General features: G+C 42.2%; 1 protein-coding gene across 7 annotated transcripts in view; it reads right to left on the bottom strand.

Annotated features, from left to right (window-relative positions):
- The window catches only part of GRIA3 (glutamate ionotropic receptor AMPA type subunit 3), a 265,605-nt gene that overhangs the window by 70,416 nt on the left and 175,071 nt on the right, over positions 1–20,118 (bottom strand). For all 7 annotated transcript variants that reach the window (XR_006295732.1, XM_043570766.1, XM_043570765.1 and 4 more), the window contains 5 exons: positions 15,565–15,726; positions 10,845–11,012; positions 6,374–6,478; positions 5,108–5,215; positions 3,464–3,670 (listed from right to left, as the gene is read on the bottom strand). Coding sequence is in view for 6 of the 7 variants with exons in the window: in XM_043570766.1 (XP_043426701.1) it covers positions 3,464–3,670; positions 5,108–5,215; positions 6,374–6,478; positions 10,845–11,012; positions 15,565–15,726 (750 nt within the window). In the remaining variant the exon portion in view is untranslated. The remainder of the gene's footprint in view (positions 1–3,463; positions 3,671–5,107; positions 5,216–6,373; positions 6,479–10,844; positions 11,013–15,564; positions 15,727–20,118) is intronic.

The following is a 20,118-nucleotide window of genomic DNA, read 5'->3' as shown; positions in this document are numbered from 1 at the left end:
GAGGAGGACACATTCCGCTTACGAGATCATCCGCCTTCACCGAGAGGTCTTACTCCAGCATGACAAGAACATCCATTTTTCACAGCCACAGGTTTTAGAGGAAAGTGGAAATCGGCAATTGGTTTGCTGTCAATTCCCTGGAATCACCTTGTGTTGTTATCCCAGAAGGCATCAGAAACTTGTTCTAGGTTGGAGGAGGGAGGATATTCCTATGAGAGACTTCCCTAGCTATTGCTTTTGTCTTCAGTAGAAAGAACTGGAGGGAATAGAAGGGAAGGCTCCTTCAGAAGAATTTTTACCTATTTGGCAGTGAAGAGCTGATTTCTAAATCACTCAGCAAGGAAGGGACTCTCTAATTCTCAAGCTCCCTCACTCACACTTACCCACACTGGAAACAGAGAGAGAATGTGGAGATTAGGTGGGTGTAGTACAGGGGACACGCCAGAAGAGAAGCCAAAACCCAGTGAGAAAGCTGGGTCTTTGTCCAAACAGTGTCAGGAAATCTTGCTCTATATCGCTGGGACTAACGTCTTGCTCATTGCCAGGAGGGCACTCAGCTATTCACAGAATGTGACAGGTTTTCTCTTGAGACACTAGACAGCTCTGGCTGTTGAGTCACAATGGGCTGGTAGAACTCACGTCAGTTATTCTGGCCTGGTAGAAATCGACACCTGAAATTCATGCTTTTGTGGCCAGTCTTCTCCCCAGAAAGGCAGAGGCACCAAAAGCTTTTCAACAAGTTTCAACTATCTTTTACGATAGGATGGGTGTGAAATAACACTTTAGCTGTTGAGCAGTCTAGGGCGATGGTTAAAGAACATGGACTTCACAGTCAGAGACCTGGGTTCAAATCACTGTGTCACTACAGGCTGTTTGGTCTTAGCCTAAGACTTCACCTCTCTAGGCTTCAGTGTTTTCATCTGTAGAATGATTAACATGATGGCATCTCCCTTGAAGGTATGTTATGAGGCTTAAGTTACATAATGTCTACAGAGCATTTAGCACTGGGTCTGGCAACTAGGAAATATGCAACAAATGGTAGCTAATAATAAGAATAAATAATGATAATGATATAAGATTGCCTCCGACCATGAGCTAAATTTAATGAATAATGCCTGGGCATGACTGTGTGCCAGGCATTCGCTCGTTAGAACAAAAAGTGAGGATCTACTATGGACCACGTAATGTGCTAAGTGCGGGGGAATGCTGTGAGCAAGACAGGACCTCTTGGAGCCTGAGTGCTGGGGAGATGAGGGATAGAAAAGAGAAGAAGACTTGACTGCCAACTCATAAAGAGGTTAGAGTTGTGTCAAGATGGTTCAGAGCTTCTCAGGGTCCTTAGGAAGCATGACAGGTGCTCTGCCCCTTGTTCAGCCCCCTGTCTCTGGCATTACAGGTTCTTCTCTTTCTCATCACTGAGTTCACTTGAGTCTCATCTGCAACTCAGCCCTGCGCCAGTTCCCAGGGCCAACCTTGACCCAAGACGGGAGATAATTGGCTCCAGCCCCATAGCTGGGGGCTGAGGTTCAAACTGCCTTCCTCCTTGTCTGACTGGAGGATGGTGCCCTAGTTTTGGTACTTGAGGTCCAATCTCATTTTAAGCCTTAATTCCTTTTCTGCGCCCTTATTTTTAGCAACGAGCTTCTCCCTTTGTACTTGTTCCTGAGGACCTGTTCCAAAAACTTATTTAGTGACCCCAGTACTATCTTCTGATGGGAGAGCTGTACCTTATTCTTGCTGATTCCCATCTGAACCTCATCCAATCCAGTCCTTAGCTTGAACCTCAGTCCAGTAATTAATTTTGATGGTTTCTTCTTGCCAACTTCATCTCAGTATATGCAGCCTCTAGATTCCTCTGTCTCCCCCTAACCTGCTGTCTAGGCAAGGCAAGTCATTGCAAGTAATCCTTGTCTGTTAGATCTAAACGTCTGCAGAATACACTTGTCGCAATGAGCACCGGGTGACGTATGCAAGTGTTGAATCACGATATTGTACGCCTGAAACTAATACAAGACTGTATGTTAACCAACTGTAATGAAAATAAAAATCAGAGATAACTAAACATCTGCTGCCACCATCTACACTTGGGTTAGTTCTCTAGTGACTGGTTCACCCAATGGGCAGCTCTTATGCCCAGTTCTGCCTGTGTCTATATGCCTCAGTGGGCGGCCCAAGATCTGACATTCCCAAACAGAGGCCAAAACCTTTTAAAGTAAAGCCACTGCAGAGCTCTGAAGATACAGCTGTACCCCTTCTGAAAGCCCTAATTATCAGTGTAATTCTTCTGTACTTGGCCCATGGGCAAGCCCTTAGCACAACGATTCTATTCCTTTATTAATTCATCCAACAATTATTTGTTGAACTTCCATTTTGCGCCGTGCTCTGGGATATTGAAAGAAATCAGATACGGCTTCTGTGCTCAAGGAGTTCATAGTCTAGTTGGGGCAAGTTCAGCTGAACTTGTAAACAGATCATTATAACACAGGTTCAAAAGCACTACAAGAAAGCAAAAAGCAGGGATATCTAACCAGACTGCAGGTGGGTAAATGGTAATCCCATTCAGGAAGGCTTCCTGAAAGTGGGGACACATCAGAGTTCTGGAGGACTGCTAGGTGGCGTTAGCTGACTGAGAGAGGCACAGGTACTTCCGGGGATGCCCTAAGTGACCTTTAGGGAGCAACACATACTTTTCAGTAGCTGGAACATTGAGTTCTAAGGGGAAAGAGTACAAGATGAATCTAGGGAGGGGCAGAGACAGAGGGAGACACAGAATCCAAAGCAGGCTTCAGGATCTGAGCTGTCTGCACAGAGCCCGACGCAGGGCTTGAACCCACGAACTGTGAGATCGTGACCTGAGCCGAAGCCGGATGCTGAACCAACCGAGCCACCCAGGTGCCCCTTTATCCTGATTTTTAAAGTGGGAAACTACAATAATGTGGAGATCTGATTTGCCAGGGTAAGAGTAGAGGCAGGGAAATCAGTTAAATGACCGACAAGTGGTGAGAACCTTAACTAAAATGATGATAGTGGGATGAAGAATATGTCTGAATTTGAGAGAAGAGTAGAACACAGGACATGGTCGCTGCCTAGAGGTGAGAGAGCAGCGAGCAAAGGTGACCCGTTTGTGTAGGCAAAGTCGCTGAGGCAGCAACTTCTGCTGCCTGACGCGGAGAACACAGAAGGGACAGATTTTCAGTAGAGGGCAGGCTGTATTTAATGTTGCCAAATAAAGTTCCCCGATTTTACTTTGCTTTTAGCCACATAATCCTGTTGCCCAAATGGTGCTATTGACAATCCTACCTTGACAGAAGTCAATTGGAGAAGAAAATGTTTTTTTTGTTTGTTTTTGTTTTTTTTACAGACCACATGAAAACTCTACAATTGAATAACTGAAAATGAAATCCTCTATCATTGATAAGTGGAAAGCATAGAAGTAAGTGAAAATAGCGTTGAAAAGACTTACCCCATAGACAAGTTCCCCAACCATGCCATTCCATATTTTTGTCTCTGGATCCCTTGCGCCATATTTCCCGTCGCCGACAATGGACAATTTGTATTTGATCCTCACGTGTTTGGCTATTTCATAGGCTAAGTCGACACAATAGCCTTCATATCTCTCATTTCCTTCCAATTGCTCATGGTTCTTCTTATACATTACATATGGTGATTCCTTAGGGACCAGAGGGAGATCAGAGGATTACCCCTACACGTTATTCTAAGAGATGATGAATGTAATAACTGTCCCCCCCCACCATGTGCCTGTTGAGGTTTGGTGTGTGAAGAGAGCCTTTAAAAAATGTTTGCTTAATAAGCAGAGGAACCTCAATAGACTGACTGTTCGCTGGGCTATCTATTCCTTGGAGTCCCTAACTGATGATTTAAAGATGTAGAGAAGGATTTAAGTTCTTTTCGAGGGTTTGAAAGCAGGACCAGTTTCCACTTGTAAAGCCTTTGATTTAGGCAAACTGGGTAGAGGTATTTCTCTTACATGAAGGTGAACTGCCTTTGATTTCTCAGGATTTCCCATGCAGGAACCACAGCCAGCCCAGGCAAGCCCTTAAGAACCACTGTGATCTTTGTGAGGTCAGGGTCTGTGGCTTATTCGTTTCTACATCCTCATGCCCTAGTACCGTACCTAGGACAAAATGAGGATTTGACATGTCTGTTTACATGTCAAAGGTAAACTTCAGCTAAATCTCCATTCATTTATTTACATCGTCAGACCTAGGGGTATACTCATTTTCAACCCTGGTTTGTACTTCACGTAGTAAGAACATACCGGCTTTTGGAAAAAACATTTTAAAACTAAATGAGAATACTATCTTGCGTGTCAACCGTGCTTTGAATTTTGCAGAAAAGCTTTAAATGGTGAATACTGCCTTGAAACAGTCTTGTGACATTATGATACCCATTTCATAAATTAAAAGAAATGTAACCTGTGGCTCAGAGAAGTTGTGACTTGCACAGTTAAACACAGGTTAGTGGTAGACCTAACATTAGAGCCCTAACCTACTCTCTCTTTCACATAATGCTGTGTCCCCCATGGTGAAAAGTTAGATTCCAAGTCCAGATGAAACCTCAATCCTTTAGTGAGTGCATATGTGTGTGTGTGTGTGTGTGTGTGTGTGTGCGCGCGTGCGTGGGGGGTGGCAAAGAAGAGAATGATATACGGAATTGTCCCAAATTCTTATTCTTTTTCTGTTTTTTTAAAAAAAAGTTTATTTATTTTGATAGAGACAGAGAGTAGGGGAGGGGCAGAGAGAAAGAGGGAGAGAGAGAATCCCAAGCAGGTTCTACAACTGTCAGAGCAGAACCCGATGCAGGGCTTGATCTCACCAACCATGAGATCATGGCCTGAGCTGAAATCAAGAGTCGGACATTTAACTGAAAGAGACACCCAGGCACCCTCCCCCCCCCGCCATATTCTTTTTCTTTTTAAAAAGACATTCTGTTCATGATCATAGCAAGATACTTTGAGAGATTCCTAAGCTGACCTGTTGGATGTTTTCACTGCTTGAAACTGAGGTCTTTTGTACTGGCTGAATAATGCTTTACAGAAAGAAGTCTTGCTGTACAGAAAGCCCACCTACCTTCCCTTCGTACTTACCAGAATGGTAGTCACTACAATGGTCCGGTTCTCTGAGGATGCACTGTCATTGCTGATTTGCTGATCTGAGAAAGGCACAAATCTTTCGTACTCATTCCAGTAGCCAGCCTAGAAAGAGCAGACATTTGACCTGGTTGCCTTTTTTTTCACTCAAAAAGTACTGCATGAAATTCAAGTGCTGTTGTGGAATAAAACTTTCTTTTTAGTTACTGGAGCTTTCCAAGCATTGATGTCCTGTCTCCCTCTGTCTTGGCACCCCCACCAGGAACCCAACTGCGATAGAAACCTTCATCCTGGGGTTCCCATCCCCACTTCGCCTTTAGTGGTATTTTGTAAAATAATTCAGCCCACTGTAGGACGGTTAGCCTTTTGTTCCCCTTTAAACTCATACAGCAGAAGAGCGCTTTGCTCTGAACTGTGGGAAAGCTAGGATGTGAGGGTGGGAAACCAAGGAGTGTCCTGTAGAAATGACCCAAGCTCTTTTACATTCTAGGATTTTATCAAATGGCTGCTAAATCCTCATTTCATGCCTAACTTAACTATTAGTATGATAGAAGCAAAGTGATCGTTGTACAAGTTAGCTGTAGAGAAAGGTACTTTGTCCAGAGTCCTTTGCAGGGGGGTGAGGTGGCAAAGATACCTACTGGAGAGGTACCTACTTTCTGATTCTTTTGCTAAAACTGTATGTACCTTGGCAGTTTGTTTAAATAACAACATGCTATAAAATTTGTGATTCCTTCCCTCTATTGTTAGAAGCTGTTAATAATTCTTGAGTCTATCTCTTTTATTTTATTTATTTTTTATTTGAGAGAGAGAGAGAAAGAGAGAGAGAGAGAGAGAGAGAGAGAGAGAGAGAGAGAGAATGCACACGAGCAGAGGAGAGGGGCAGAGAAAGAGGGAGAGAGGATCTTAATCAGGCTCCACACTGAGAGTGAAGCCTAATGCAGGGCTTGATCCCATGACCCTGAGATCATGACCTGAGCTGAAATCAAGAATTGGACTTCAACTGACTGAGCCACCCAGGTGCCCCAAGTCTATCACTTTTATAGGAGAGACTCGGAGGGAAACACTCCTTTCAGAATGCGTATAGATGGAACACTCTGATTGCAAAACAACTCTGCGTATCTATACTATTTGCCAACAGAAAGGCAAAAATGATGTGTGGGAATTTGCTTTGTATGTGTTTTCTAACATCTCTTTTCTCGCACCTGAGTGCTGTCACCTTGTGAAAGACTTTGTCTTTGTGTATCTGTTTTGGCTACTTACTTTTCGAGAGCCAGTGACTTTCATCTCGTACACATCGATGGTATAATTTGTCCTACGTCCGTAAGTGTCAAATTGGATGTTTCCGGTCATTCCTTGTACTTGTACCTGGTAGGAAGGAAAAATGTAAAATTTTAAAATACCACCGCATTACTGCCTTCTAGGTCTCTGGGATGAGGTCCGCTGACAGATCTTAGAAGCTTGGAGAACTTTTATCTTGAGTCATTGAGCTCAATCCGCCAGATCAAGTCCATATGGATCTTTATTTCTTCTCTGGCATTTTGTGAAGCTTTGAGTGGGTGGTAGGCAGTTACCTATGTGATACAGGGAAGGCCCTACCACCACTTTTTCAAGGGTGTGAGATTTCTATCATTAGTCTCTTCTCAAGGGAGTAGCCTGAGGGTATTCTTAACTAGCATAATGCATTCTTCTAAACTATGCGTTCCATGAGGGCTGTGGCTGTGTCTTAGCATTCCCAATACAACATAAATTGGTTTCAGTAATAGGGGCTCTGGAGCTCCTGGATTCGCATTCTAGCTTCATCACCTACTAACTGTATAACCTTGGATGTGCTCCCTAATGCTTTTGCACTTCAGTGTCCCCATCTGTAAAATGGGAAATCCCACTAGTACCTATCCCTTAGAGTTGTGGGAAGATTAAATGAGTTCTACACATGTAACGTTCAGAACTGTGTCTGGCACGTCGTATGTATGCATTGTAATACTTGCGGGCTATATTGATAATTATTGTGAATTGAAATGAATTTAGTTCTTTTTCTTGAGAGTGTTATTTACCAGCCTCCACAGTAACAGGGGTGGATTCTCCTCTTATTTGACCTATGCCCAGCTACAAACAGGTAAGCAGCGAGCCAGGCCTTGGAGGGATAAACCATGCACTGATGAAATTTGTGAAGTCTAAGGAATCAGGGGTATGTGGTACTAGATAAGAAAGACAGAGGTACTAGAAGAGCCTGGACACCCATGTGGGATGCCACCTGAAGATTCACATATGTCACAATTTTTCCTGGGTCTGTCCCAGTATTGTGAACTAATAAAAGGCCATCCCTCCCAGGTGGAGAGATTTCCTCACCAATTATTTTATGGTTCAGGGACATTGCACGCAAGACCCTCTATAAATATAAGTCACTGGAATGATTCATCTGGTAAGGGTCAAGCCATTTGCTTCAAAGGAAAAGCATCTGTCTCTTTTTCCTAGGATGAAAGGATAGAATACTTTTTTATTACTTACAGAAAGTGACAAGCTACTTAGCAAGTCAGAAGTGGTAATGGGCTTGTGCTGTGGAAGCGAGAACTGAGGTCAAATATTAGGGAGCATCTTTTGAAAGGAAAGGGAGCTTGTTCACCACCGATGGGAAAATGAGCTTCTCGTTCAAAGAGAAAGGCTCCAATGTGACTTCCTGAAGACAAGATGATTGTTCTACTGACCCAACAAACCTAAGCACCATTGTCAGCTCAGGCTTGCAGAGAAGGTGATGTCACACTTCCGGCTAAAGTAAAAGTCCCTTGTTGAGATAGAAATTGCTTAGCCTGTCTGGGGTACACTGTGATGCAAGAAGGGTTCTTGACACTCCATTCTGAGCTTTGAATTCTAGGAGAGCAGGTAGGTCGGGCAGACACACTGGCATAGGTACTTATTAAGGAAATCCTTCATTCCCGAAAATAGCAAAGGCTTCAAGTCTCGTTAAGGATTGTATATTTCTAAAGATCTAGCGTATTTAAACACAGTAGACAAATTGGACACCAGTCTAGGTACATCCGGGAGATTCGAGACTCCACGATGAAAACTTCTGGTGAACAGAAATAGACTCAGAGGGAAGTCTATTTTCAATGACGTGAATGTCAGTTGCGGTTCCCCACCATCCCACCTGGGAACTTTTCTTTAATCGCTGCCCCACCCCCCACCCCTGCTCAACTCCAGTCTATTATTAGGTGCTTCTCCTCTGGGTTCCCATAGCACCCTCTGGAGAACCTAACCATAACATTTTAATCATCTCTGTATTTCCATCTCCCTTACTAGTTTGGGAACATCTCAAGATGAGAGACCTTCTTTTCCTGTGCTCTCAGCAGCTAGTACAGGAACTGGAATAGAGCAGGTGCTTAATAAATGTTTGCTGAACAAAGGGACAAGCTTTAATGTTTTAGAATCATGACATGTTCCAGCAGGCTAGGCTCAGGCTGGTCTTTGCACAGTCTGTAGATTACCCAATTTTCAAGTGGCTTTAAGTACATTTATTTACATATTAACAATTCTTTAATGTTTATTTATTTTTGAGAGAGAGAGAGAGCATGAGTCAGGGAGGGGCAGAGAGAGAGGGAGACACAGAATCTGAAGCAGGCCCCAGGCTCCAAGCTGTCAGCACACAGCCCGATGCAGGGCTCGAACTCATGAGCCATGAGCTCATGACCTGAGCTAAAGTGGGACGCTTAACTGACTGAGCCACCCAGGTGAGCCTACATATTAACAATTTAAGTGTGACCTCTCCTCACCTTATTTCATGTTTGCATACTAACTTTGAGCCTGATACACAGTCATTGGTGCTCAATAAATATTTACTGACTGAGGGGTATGCTTATTTATTCATTAAAACAGGCCCCTTCGGAGCCTCTATCAGGCAGTGATTATGTTTGCCAGGTTTCTTTGAAGGAAGAGAATGATTTATTGAGCAACAACTACGTGCTAGTCACAGCGAGGGAGGCATTTACACATGCATTGTCACTTTTAATTAAATAAAATGGGATTTTTTTTTTTACTATAGTAAAACCTTTAGTACTTCAGACCGTCTTCCCTTGCAGTCCCTCTGAACAGTGGAATTTTACTGAGCATTTATCACAAAGGGAACATGTGCTTCTGGAAAATGTTGATACTTTCCAGCCTCTCTGCTGCAGCAGGAAGAAGTTGGCCTGTAGAAATTGGTAAAGCATCCCTTTGGTTGAGTGTTTGATCCTTAGGGCCTGGGAGGAAGGTTACTTACCAGGCTTATAACTCGAGCTTTATAAGTGAGTTCGACGTGCAGAAACTATTTGCGCAATGGTGTGATCAATCTAGTATTTTCCCTAGCCAGATAGATTTCTTATCCTTCATTCCGGTAGCCATTTTCTATTTGTTGTTCGTGCCGTGAATGGGGAGTCCGTTGGAGATGCTGGTACTTGCCCCTTGAGATTTGGTTGACGAAAACTCCTTTTGATTTACTCGGAGGGAGTTTTGTATTTCAGTCATCATTATGTTTCACCTGACAGTACAAATCTTGTAACTGCTATGAAGGTTGAATTTAATTAACTGCTCTTCAAAATTGTGCAGTGCTACCTCCATAAAACTACACTTAGGGCATTTGTTAGGGAACTGACATAATGACATAAAAATCTGCATGATGGGAGAATGAGTCATATCTCTTTCTTGGAGAGAGACACAGGGGCTACTAACCCCTTTTGATTGAGTGCTTCCAACTTGGCAAATTTAAGGCAGCAGTAGGAGAGCCAACTACACAAAATGATGTACGTTATGAGGCCATGACGGATTCTTCATTACTGGGTTGGGCACAGAATTATCTTATCATTGCCCATCAGTTTGTTTCTTTGGATATCCCAAACATTGGGATAATTACATAAGTAGAAATAAGAGGCGCTTGTACTCTGGAAGGCTCATTTTAATGCAGGCAGGCACATGTAGCATCAGACGAAATATTCAGGAAAGAGCTCTTGCTCAGAAAGCTGCAATGAATGACCGACGCTGCTCCTGGTGTAAAGAATGAGATCTGTTCAAAGGGTACTTCCTGAAGTCTTAAATGATCGCCTACCAGTAAATACTAAAAACAAGTGACCTATTTGACTGTCTCCTGGTTTGTTGTACTTGTCTTTAGGTTCTTCTCTGGGGCATCGGGAAAAAAGGTTTCCTAAGTAGGCCTAGACACGTATCATATTTCTGCATTTCCCCATGTAGATTAGCACGTTGTAAAGGTTCTTTCTGGCAACAGAACGACTGCCACCCTGGCTCAGCTCCACAGTCCATCCGGGCTAATGAGTTGTCTGCTGAGCCAGAGGATGCCGCTGTCCTTTGTGATGTCTACCTTCAAGTTAGGAGCATCCTACAGAATATCCCAGCCCCCCCAAGTAACACCACATGCCTGGAAAGGTTAGAAAGTTTGAAGTTGTTTACATGTTCAGTCCATCAGTTTTGAGGGCACTGGGTTTGATTTACTACCCGCAGTGTAGCACAGAACTAAATATTCATTTGCCCTCAACTGACAATGTTTCAAGCTTCGAGGAAGAAGCTTCTGGTTTGCGATTTCTAGATTTTGATGAATAAATGCCTGTGCTCCTCTTCTGTGTGCTCTGACCTTCTTAGACTCGGATCCTGTTCCCTTTAGGATGGCTTTTTTCAAGACTGAGGTGTTACTTTTTTTGTGTCTTTATAAGGCCCCCCCGCCCCCACCCCAATAACCCAGCGTGGTCTTTACCATTTTTAGAGCTCTCTCGATATCAATTCCTTGACTCCAGGGCACAGCGGGATTTGCCAAGCAGTCTCCAGCACTGCCTCTTCGGGATACATCCACTCGCTGCCTCCTCAGGTAGCGGAAAGCTTCTGCGATGACCAGTATTGCATCGTGCGTCAGCGCAGATGTATACTGAAATGGATATGTGGAAAACAAGGTATCACGACAAACGATACCCTCAACACGTGCCTTGCTCCTTAGAATTTTCATTTCGTACTCTCCACCTCGTACTCTATGAAGTCACCCTCTTAATTATTTGAATCAAGAGATCTCTCAGGGCAAGCCTGACTTTGATTCATTCTAGAATGATGCCTCTTACCTGATGTGTGCACATGTTAAGATTTTTAAGACCGAATGGCTCAAGGGAGTCTCTCCCTTGCTCTCAGTCCTGTGTTTTGTATTGAGTGAGCGACTACTAAAAGGCCAGGTCCTTTATAGAGAAAAAAATACATGTGCAGCTAACGGATGGCATATGTAGATTGGTTATTGCTGTTTGTAATAGAAAATTCAGGTCTGGTGTTTACTTAGGGGAAAATGGAAATAGCTAAGTTAGACAGCTTGAAATTAATTTGGAGGGAAACATTAATCATTTCTGTCTGGACCATGTTTCTGGCGAACTAGGACCTCTGGCCAGCAATAAATCAGTTTTTGTTTCGTGGGGGGAGCAGAAAACCAAAGCTGGTTTTCGATTGTAGAAAATTACAATTGTTATTGAGTTTTAAATCTGATAACGGTGACAATTCACAGGCAATACTTCACGATGCTACCTCTTTCAGGCAAGAACACTTCGTTTCTATTCCTTGGATATACTGATAGGCTACTAGGGATGAGGCCAGTCACTTAATACTGGGGATTTGATTATCTGCAATTTGACAAGGAAGATGCCTTTTCATTAAATGAATCAACAAATCTGATTAAAATAAGCTGGCCCCTGTTTTTCGGGGGTGACAAATACTGGGAGGATATAGAATTCTATTGATATTTTTAATGAAGCAAAATGTCCCAGGAGGAGTTTTTCTCTCTCCCAAATACACCCGGGAGCGAGTACATTGTCGTCTTTACAACTATCCGTTTACTTTTTTGACTTTTCTCATGTTACTTTTCTTTCAGGAGCAAATCTTCAAGTGTGACTGTGACAGGGGGCATGTGTTCTTTCATGCAAAAAAAAAAAAAATCTTTGTGTCTGTCCACTCTAGCACTACACAAAGCCAACACGGTGGTGATTTCTTTTCCAGCTGACTGCATAAATTGTCTGCAATTCCAAGCCATGCCAAAATAGCTATTTAATTTTCTGCTTTTTCAGCTTCTACTTACCAGTGTGTGAGCGTGTAAAAAGAAAAAAAAGCCCCAGAAGGAAACATTCATAAAATATAGAATAAATTAAGCAGTAGGATTTTAATCTGGAGACAATTTTATTTCCTAATCAAAAATATTATATGTCACTTTTTTTTTCAACGTTTATTTATTTTTTTGGGACAGAGAGAGACAGAGCATGAACGGGGGAGGGGCAGAGAGAGAGGGAGACACAGAATCGGAAACAGGCTCCAGGCTCTGAGCCATCAGCCCAGAGCCCGATGCGGGGCTCGAACTCACGGACCACGAGATCGTGACCTGGCTGCAGTTGGACGCTCAACCGACTGCGCCACCCAGGCGCCCCTATATGTCACTTTTTGAAAGTGGGCTTTTTGTCTGATTGGTATAGAGCAAGTTTCCATGACTAATACTAGGCAAAAATAATCTGAAAGTCGAACCATCTCTTCAAATATTCCATTTCTTAGGGATGACTGGCCTCATCCCTAGCAGAGCCTGTCAATATATACAAGGAATAGAAACTAAGTGTTTTGCCTGAAAGAGGTAGCATTTAAAGGGTTTTACTCTTAAATGGTTCTTCTCAGCAAGTTCTGAGGACTTGACCTTATACACACCATGAGTTATCGATGACTAATCCAGAGCTAAGCTTGTTTTTCTTCTCCTTTGTAGAACCTCTATAACTTCTGAGCAAACACAAACTACCCTGGCGTAGCCTTTTCATCCTTTTACCCTTGTCCGTTGTTTTGTGGCTAACACAGTGCCTGGCACATAATGCATACATGAATTTCTTGCCTCTACCTATTACCTGCTAAATCTAAGGATGGAAAAGCAGTGGACAGGCAGTTTCTGAAAAATCTACATTTGTGTAAGCTTACCTAAAGGTGGTGGGTGGATTTAGTATATCAAAAAAATTGGAATCATCAAGGAAACGCAAATCAAAAGCACGGGAGATAGCACCGCACACCTGTTATGATGGCTGTTATCAAAAAGACAGGAAATATGGAGTGTTGGCAAAAATGTGGAGAGAAGAGAACCCTCTTGCCCTGCTGGTGGGAATGCAAACTGGTGCAACCACCGTGGAAAACATTATGGAGGCTCCTCAAAAAATTAAAGCTAGAACCACTGTGCAACCCAGCAATTCCTCTTGTGGGTATTAATCCAAAAGAAACAAAATCACTATTGCAAAAAGATATCTGCGCCCCCACACTCAGTGCAGCATTATTTAGAGGAGCCAAGACAGGGAAACAACCTACGTGTCCGTCAACACATGAGTGGTAGAAAAATGTGGTACGTACATGCAGTGGAATACTATTTGGCCACAAAAAAGGAAGGAAATCCTGCCGTTTGTAACAACGTGGATGGACCTTGAGGGCGTTATGCTAAGTGAAATTAAGTCAGACAGAGAAAGACAAATACTGTGTGATCTCACTTAAATGTGTAATCTAAAAAACAAAACAAAAATCACCCTGAACTCATAGGAATAGAGAACAGATTTGTGGTTGCCAGAGATGGGTGATGGGTGGTAAGGGATGGGGGAAATGTGTCAAAGGTGCAAACTTCAGTTATAAAAGAAGTAAGTCCTGGGGAGGTAATATACACCATGGTGACTATAGTTAACAATACTGTATGTATGTATGTATGAATTTAAGAGAGAAAGAGAGAGAACATGAGAAGGGGAAAGGGGCAGAGGGAGAGAGAGAGAGAGAGAGAGAGAGAGAGAGAGAGAGAGAGAGAATCTTAACCAGGCTCTACACTTAACATGGAGCCTGATGTGGGGTGTGATCCCAAAACCCTGGGATCGTGATCTGAGCCAAAATCAAGAATAGGACGCTCAACCGACTGAGCCACCCAGGTGCCCCTACTGATTGTGTTTTTGAAAGTTGCTAAGAGAAGTAGATTTTAAAAATTCTCATCACAAGAAAAAAATTGTACCTACGGTGGTGATGGATGGTAACTAAAGTTGTTGCGGTGATCATTTTGCAATATATACATATGTCAGATCATTATGCTATATACCTAAAACTAATATAATGCTATATGTCAATTATATCTCAATAAAAACCGGATAAAATAATTATCCTAAAAAAAAAGATCTGACTGTGAACGCTAACCCTAACATCACAGGGATTGAGACCATATTTGCTGAAACATCTGAGGACACCTGATCTGACCATGGGACAGAATGTTTTAAAATGGGACTGCCTAGGAAAATCTGGCATGTATACTATAATCACTACAACAACAGAATACCACTTAACTAGTGAGTGGCTTAAATGAATGAATCAATTAGGTTTAATGCACAACTTTTCTAGAACATACCAATTGTATAAAGTAAGGGCCCACTTGTATTATGTTCTGATGTGATTCATTTAGGGTGAAACTGACTAGGTGATACAGAATGTGTCTCTTCTCTGGTCCATGTCTCTATTGTTCTTGGTTATTCTATTCTTGCCAGGAAGAATGTGAGGATGGGTATCTTGAAACCATGAGAAAAGAAATATTCACCCCTTTTCCTTTTTTAGGGAAAGGCCTTAACTGTACTTTGATTCCTGTTCTTGATCACAAGGATCCCACAGCTATGGTACATACATACTTTCACTATATAAGGAAAGAAGAATTTAAAGTCAGTTTCATACTTGAACCAATGCACCAAGGGAATGGTTACTTAAAACATACCCTTGATGGATCCTTTGTGTTACACTAATAACTTTTCCTAATTTATCTGTTTTAATTCCTGATTTTTAAATAATAGGATTTCTAGTCATAGGGGAACACATGTGAAAAATCTGCACTCTAAGCATGACTTTCTACCTTTAATATTCTTATTTTGATTTCATGAAAATGAGCAACATAGGTAATCTAATTATTTTTAAAGATACTTTTCCAGGCAGGAAAACATTTCTGCTCAATATACGTATAGGCACCATGCACTCTGTATTGCAGCCCAATTCACTCGGGTGTACTGAGATTCATGAAACTTATTAACACAAAGTAATCACATAAATAATGTAAAATCTAATTTTCTGTTGCAGGCTATCAATCTTCTTTACCTATTCCCACTGCCCCCACTCTTTGCCCAACTCAGGTTCTTGTAATATTGTAAATTGTTATGAGCATGTTACAAATGAAATTCATTAAAAAATTAGTTAACATTCCCAAGCCCCAGGTTTTAAAAGACCTCCTTCTCCTTAGCGTCTTTATTTGCAATTGTAGTTTTCAAATGCAGCAGTGGCACCTGCAATTTGGTTTTAGCATCCTTGAAACCTTTCTGAGCGAAGACGACTTGGTCACAGGAAGGCCGTAAATATATAAAGGCCACACTGAGATGCTGTGAAAAGCTGGCCTAAGGTTTCTGCATGCCATGGAACATTACCTTTAGTGGTGCATTCTTGGCTTCAGGGAATTCCCTTTCATCTAGCCTCACCCAGCGCTGAATAAACTGCTGAACCATAGGGTTTTCATTGTTGACAATCTGGAATCCTGTAATGTTGGCTCCCCCATGCATGACTCTTTCTAGCAAAATATCGGTAAAACCCTAGAAAGAGATCGAAAGAGAATCATTAATGTTGGAGGTCGTGAGTTCTGACCGTATCTGTTGGTTAGAATGCTGAGGAGGAGATGGAAGGGCCTTCTCCCAGGATCACTCTTCAACAATCAAGAAAACCCTGGACACAATGTTATATGTCAATTACATCTCAATTACAAAAACAAGAAGGACGATGACGACAAGTACCAAAAAAAAATGCTGGATATGGGCTAATTCTTAAGGCAGTATGTCTCCGAAACTACAGGCACGATGCAGAAAATATGCATTCTTCCATTTTAGTGCTTTGTGTCTTTATTTAGTATAGCTCCTGCAAGGACAAACACAGGTGCCAACTTCAAGCAAATGTTTTGTTTCATTTACCTGTATTTTTAGTCTTTCTTCACTGAGTACAAATACAATGCTTCCTGTAACTGGGAAAGTGTTGAAACGTTTGACCCTGACTAGAGGTATAAAATCCTTTTCTTCAGCTTAATGTGCCAAACACAGCAGATTGCTTTAGATTCTAATGATGAGTACTTTCAACATTTGTGACTTAAAGAAATGCCAAAGAGAGAAACTGACAGCTTGGTTGTATATGATGGTGCAAACCCAGGTTATGTCTCTCATGTGTTTATAAACAAGTCTCGACATCTACTTCGGATCACCCACCGTTTTCTTCTTCTCTTGCTCTAGTTACCATCTGGTGTCTCTGTCACCTAAGCCTCGTAAAGGAATCTCTTCAGGTTCACACCAAGCCATCTCTGCCTGGGTGCCACCAGCTCCACTGGGCATTGCTATCTCCTGAAACACTTCTCCCAGGAGTTGTGCTATTTCTGCTGGATACCTGTCTCTTGCTAGTTGCAGTGGACGCGTTTAGGTCCTCAATGGGCTGAAGCCAACATTTATCTTCATAAAGAAATGGGGAGAATTCTTCCTCCATTCCTCACACTATCTTGTTCAACATTTTAATATAACATTTTCAAATACGCAAAAAAATTGAGAACTGTATAGTGAATACCCATATAGTCTCAACTCAGACTTTAAAATTAGTATTTTTCTATCCATCCATCAATCCATTTCTTTTTTTTTCTTCAAAGTTTTGATTTTTATTATTTTTAAAAATTTTATTTAAATCCAAGTTAGTTAACATATAGTGTAATCATGGTTTCAAGGAATGGAATTTAGTGATTCATCACTTACATATAACACCCAGTGATCCATCAATCCATTTCATGTTTTTGGATGCATTTCAAAGTAAGTTGTAGATATTAGTATACTTCAAACTAAAAGACTTTGGCAGGCAGATCATTAACTAGAGTTCAGTATTTGTTTGTAATTCTTTTTCTTTCCTTTTCTTCTTTCTTTCTTTCTTTCTTTCTTTCTTTCTTTCTTTCTCCTTTGAGGTAAATTTGCATCCAATGAAATATACAAATCTTAAATGTAGCACTTTTCTTTTCTTTTCTTTTCTTTTCTTTTCTTTCTTCAAGGTAAAATTTACATCCAATGAAATATATACATCTTAAACGTAGCACTTGATGAGTTCTGATAAATGCATACACCTGTTCCCCAAAGTTTTCTTTTTTTGCATTCTAAGTTTTTATTAAAGTATAAAAATCATATAGAAAAGTGCACATATCTTCAAATACATGACCCGACAGATTCTCACAAACCGAACGCAAAAATGTAAGCAATACCCACAGGGCCCCCTGTGTACCTCTCTAGCCACCATCCCTCCCCCCACTTCTTTTAATTCACCTTTCTTTATATTTTAGTGAACGAGCTTTTCCAGTTACTACTCATGGCCCCTTCTTTCTTCCTTTCAAAAGCGGGCCATGAGTCCATGGAGACTGCACAAAGAGCCAAGTAGTTTTTGCATCACTGGGAATCATTCCTCCTTTCTGATAATCAAAAAACCCCACCTTTTAAAAAAATTAACATTAACTTGTTGGGATGAGTTTTGTCCCAAAGTCCTCTTTCATGAAGGAAGCTAAGACTGTTTTCTCCCCTTTGCTGCCCTCACACCACGATCAGCCGAGAGACTTACTTTGTATGAAGTCTAGTAGAAGCCCCAACTGGGGCTGTCTCCCAACTCCCCAATCCCTCCCCATAACACATATACAAATAAAGAGCCTGGGACAAAATTTTAACAAATGGCTTTAATTCACTCACTGTGCCAAACCACATGTGTCAGTTAACAAGTTTTACACAAGAGCATTGACCAGCTGCCCACCTGCCTGCCGGAGGGGCTGAAGAGTGGGCCCTCTCATGCTGTCCTGTGTCTTAAAAGCCTGGGCGGGACAAGTGGAGCTCCTTTCCTTGAAAGAAGGGGGTTGAGAATGCTTCTGTCACCATCCTCGTCTTCGGGGCCGATGGCTACAACCTGCACTAAGAAGCAGTATCTCTTGCACCCCTCACGCTTTGATAAGTGTCACACTCCTGTTTTCCTAATATCCATAGCATGGTAAAATGGCAACACAGAATTAACAAAAGGGAAGGAGAGAGAAAGTATCCCAGCACTCTCACATCTGTCCTAAGGCATAAGAGTCAGTCCTTCAGTCTGGTTACGCACCATACAACTTCTTTCCAGAAAGATGTTCCCTCACTCTCCTTTTCTTGGCAGGGATACTAAAAGGAGTGGTCCAGCTCAAATTTACCTCACCAGTCATGCCCACTTCCTCCCAGAAGGCTTCATTCTGTCACGTATGCCCCATGTATTCCTGCTTGGGTATCTTCCTCTCCAGTAAACATATTATACTTTGAAAACATCTCCATAGGCATACCCTGCACCCCTCTTTCTACCACACATCAACCATGCCATTGTGGACCTAGAAGTTTCTCAGTCAACCCATGTTTTATGACAAACATGCCTGGAAATGAGTTCTGGTGCACCTCAGACTGGAATCAGCCTTGCTGTCCTTGTGGGATGAACTGCATCCACAGCAACACAAATCAAGCCAGGGGAAGGTCACCTCAAGCTGTTCTGGTGGCCAGACTTACATGACACTGGCCCCTACCGATTGCCCCGAAGCCTCATCCATCCGTATGGGCAGAAAGTACTAACACAGCCCCACAGACAAAATGGGGAGAAGAGAAGTATAGTAGAAACAGAAAGGAGGTAACAGGTATTTAGGGAGATGAGACATCCTGTTGCTTAAGGCTAAGAGTTGGCTGTCTTCTGGTCGCCCTCTGTTCCGTTTGTGTACATTTTGCTTGTTTGTAATGTCTTAGATTCTACAGCCTGAATGTCTCCCCGGTGTCCAGCATTTAGATGCAGCAGCCCACGTCCTTGAGGTTGAGACAATCAAGACTAGATTCTCCCTAAACTCTCTGAAAAGACGTGAACACAGCAGAGCTCACCAACAGGTATCAAGGAAGAAGAGGAAAAGGGAAAAGAGGTGAATGGTACAGAGGGGGCTATAGAGAAAGCGGCTCTGCCTAATAGGCATAAGTCATTGACCCTATCATCTTATTTCTAAAACTCTTTTTAAAAAAAGAATTTTCGGGGCACCTGGGTGGCTCAGTCGGTTGAGCGTCCGACTTCGGCTCAGGTCATGATCTCACGGTCTGTGGGTTCAAGCCCCGCGTCAGGCTGTGTGCTGACAGCTCAGAGCCTGCAGCCTGCTTCCAATCCTGTGTCTCCCTCTCTCTCTGCCCCTCCCCACACTCACTTTGTCTCACTCTGTCTCTCAAAAATAAATAAATATAAAAAAATTTAAAAAGAATTTTCTGGGGCACTTGGGTGGTTCAGTCAGTTGAGTGTCCGACTCTTGGTTTTGGCTCAGGTCATGATCTCACGGTTTGCGGGATTGAGCCCCGTTTTGGGCTCTGTGCTCACAGCCCAGAGCCTGCTTGGGATTCTCTCTCCCCTCTCTGTCTGCCCCTCCCCTGTTCTCTCTCTCTCTCTTTCAAAATACATAAACTTAAGAAAAGGAATTTTCTTTTTGTATCAGATATTGCTAAATTCCATGGTTCAAATGGCCGCTAACAGTCTTAGCTTCCTTGTCCCCAAGATTATAAAAATTAAAATGGTTAGATTTTTCTTTTTGAAATGGCAACACACCCGCCTCAAGTTTGGAAATAAATGCCAAGTACCTCTAAATCCTTTATAAAAGACTAATGTAAAAGAAATGACCACTACAGGTAAAATAGGTAAACAGATAAAATAAAACAGTGAAGATCAATGGGCATAAGAAGGGAGTTAGGAGAGAGCTGTTGGCTGGAGAGCAGAAAGTGCCTGGCTCTTAGCTGCCCTTCCATTTCTGCTCAATCGTTTTAACACATGTTCTGTTTTCTTTCACATATTTCTATTGTAGTTGTAGACAAGCACAGTCCACGATGCTTTGAAAATTGAGGCCTGACTCCCCTCAAATCCTCAGCAAAGACACTATTTCATAGGGATTT

This window comes from Prionailurus bengalensis, chromosome X (assembly GCF_016509475.1).
Source record: "Prionailurus bengalensis isolate Pbe53 chromosome X, Fcat_Pben_1.1_paternal_pri, whole genome shotgun sequence".
In the NCBI taxonomy this organism is placed as follows: Eukaryota; Metazoa; Chordata; class Mammalia; order Carnivora; family Felidae; genus Prionailurus; species Prionailurus bengalensis.
This window is presented reverse-complemented; position numbering and strand designations above follow the sequence as displayed.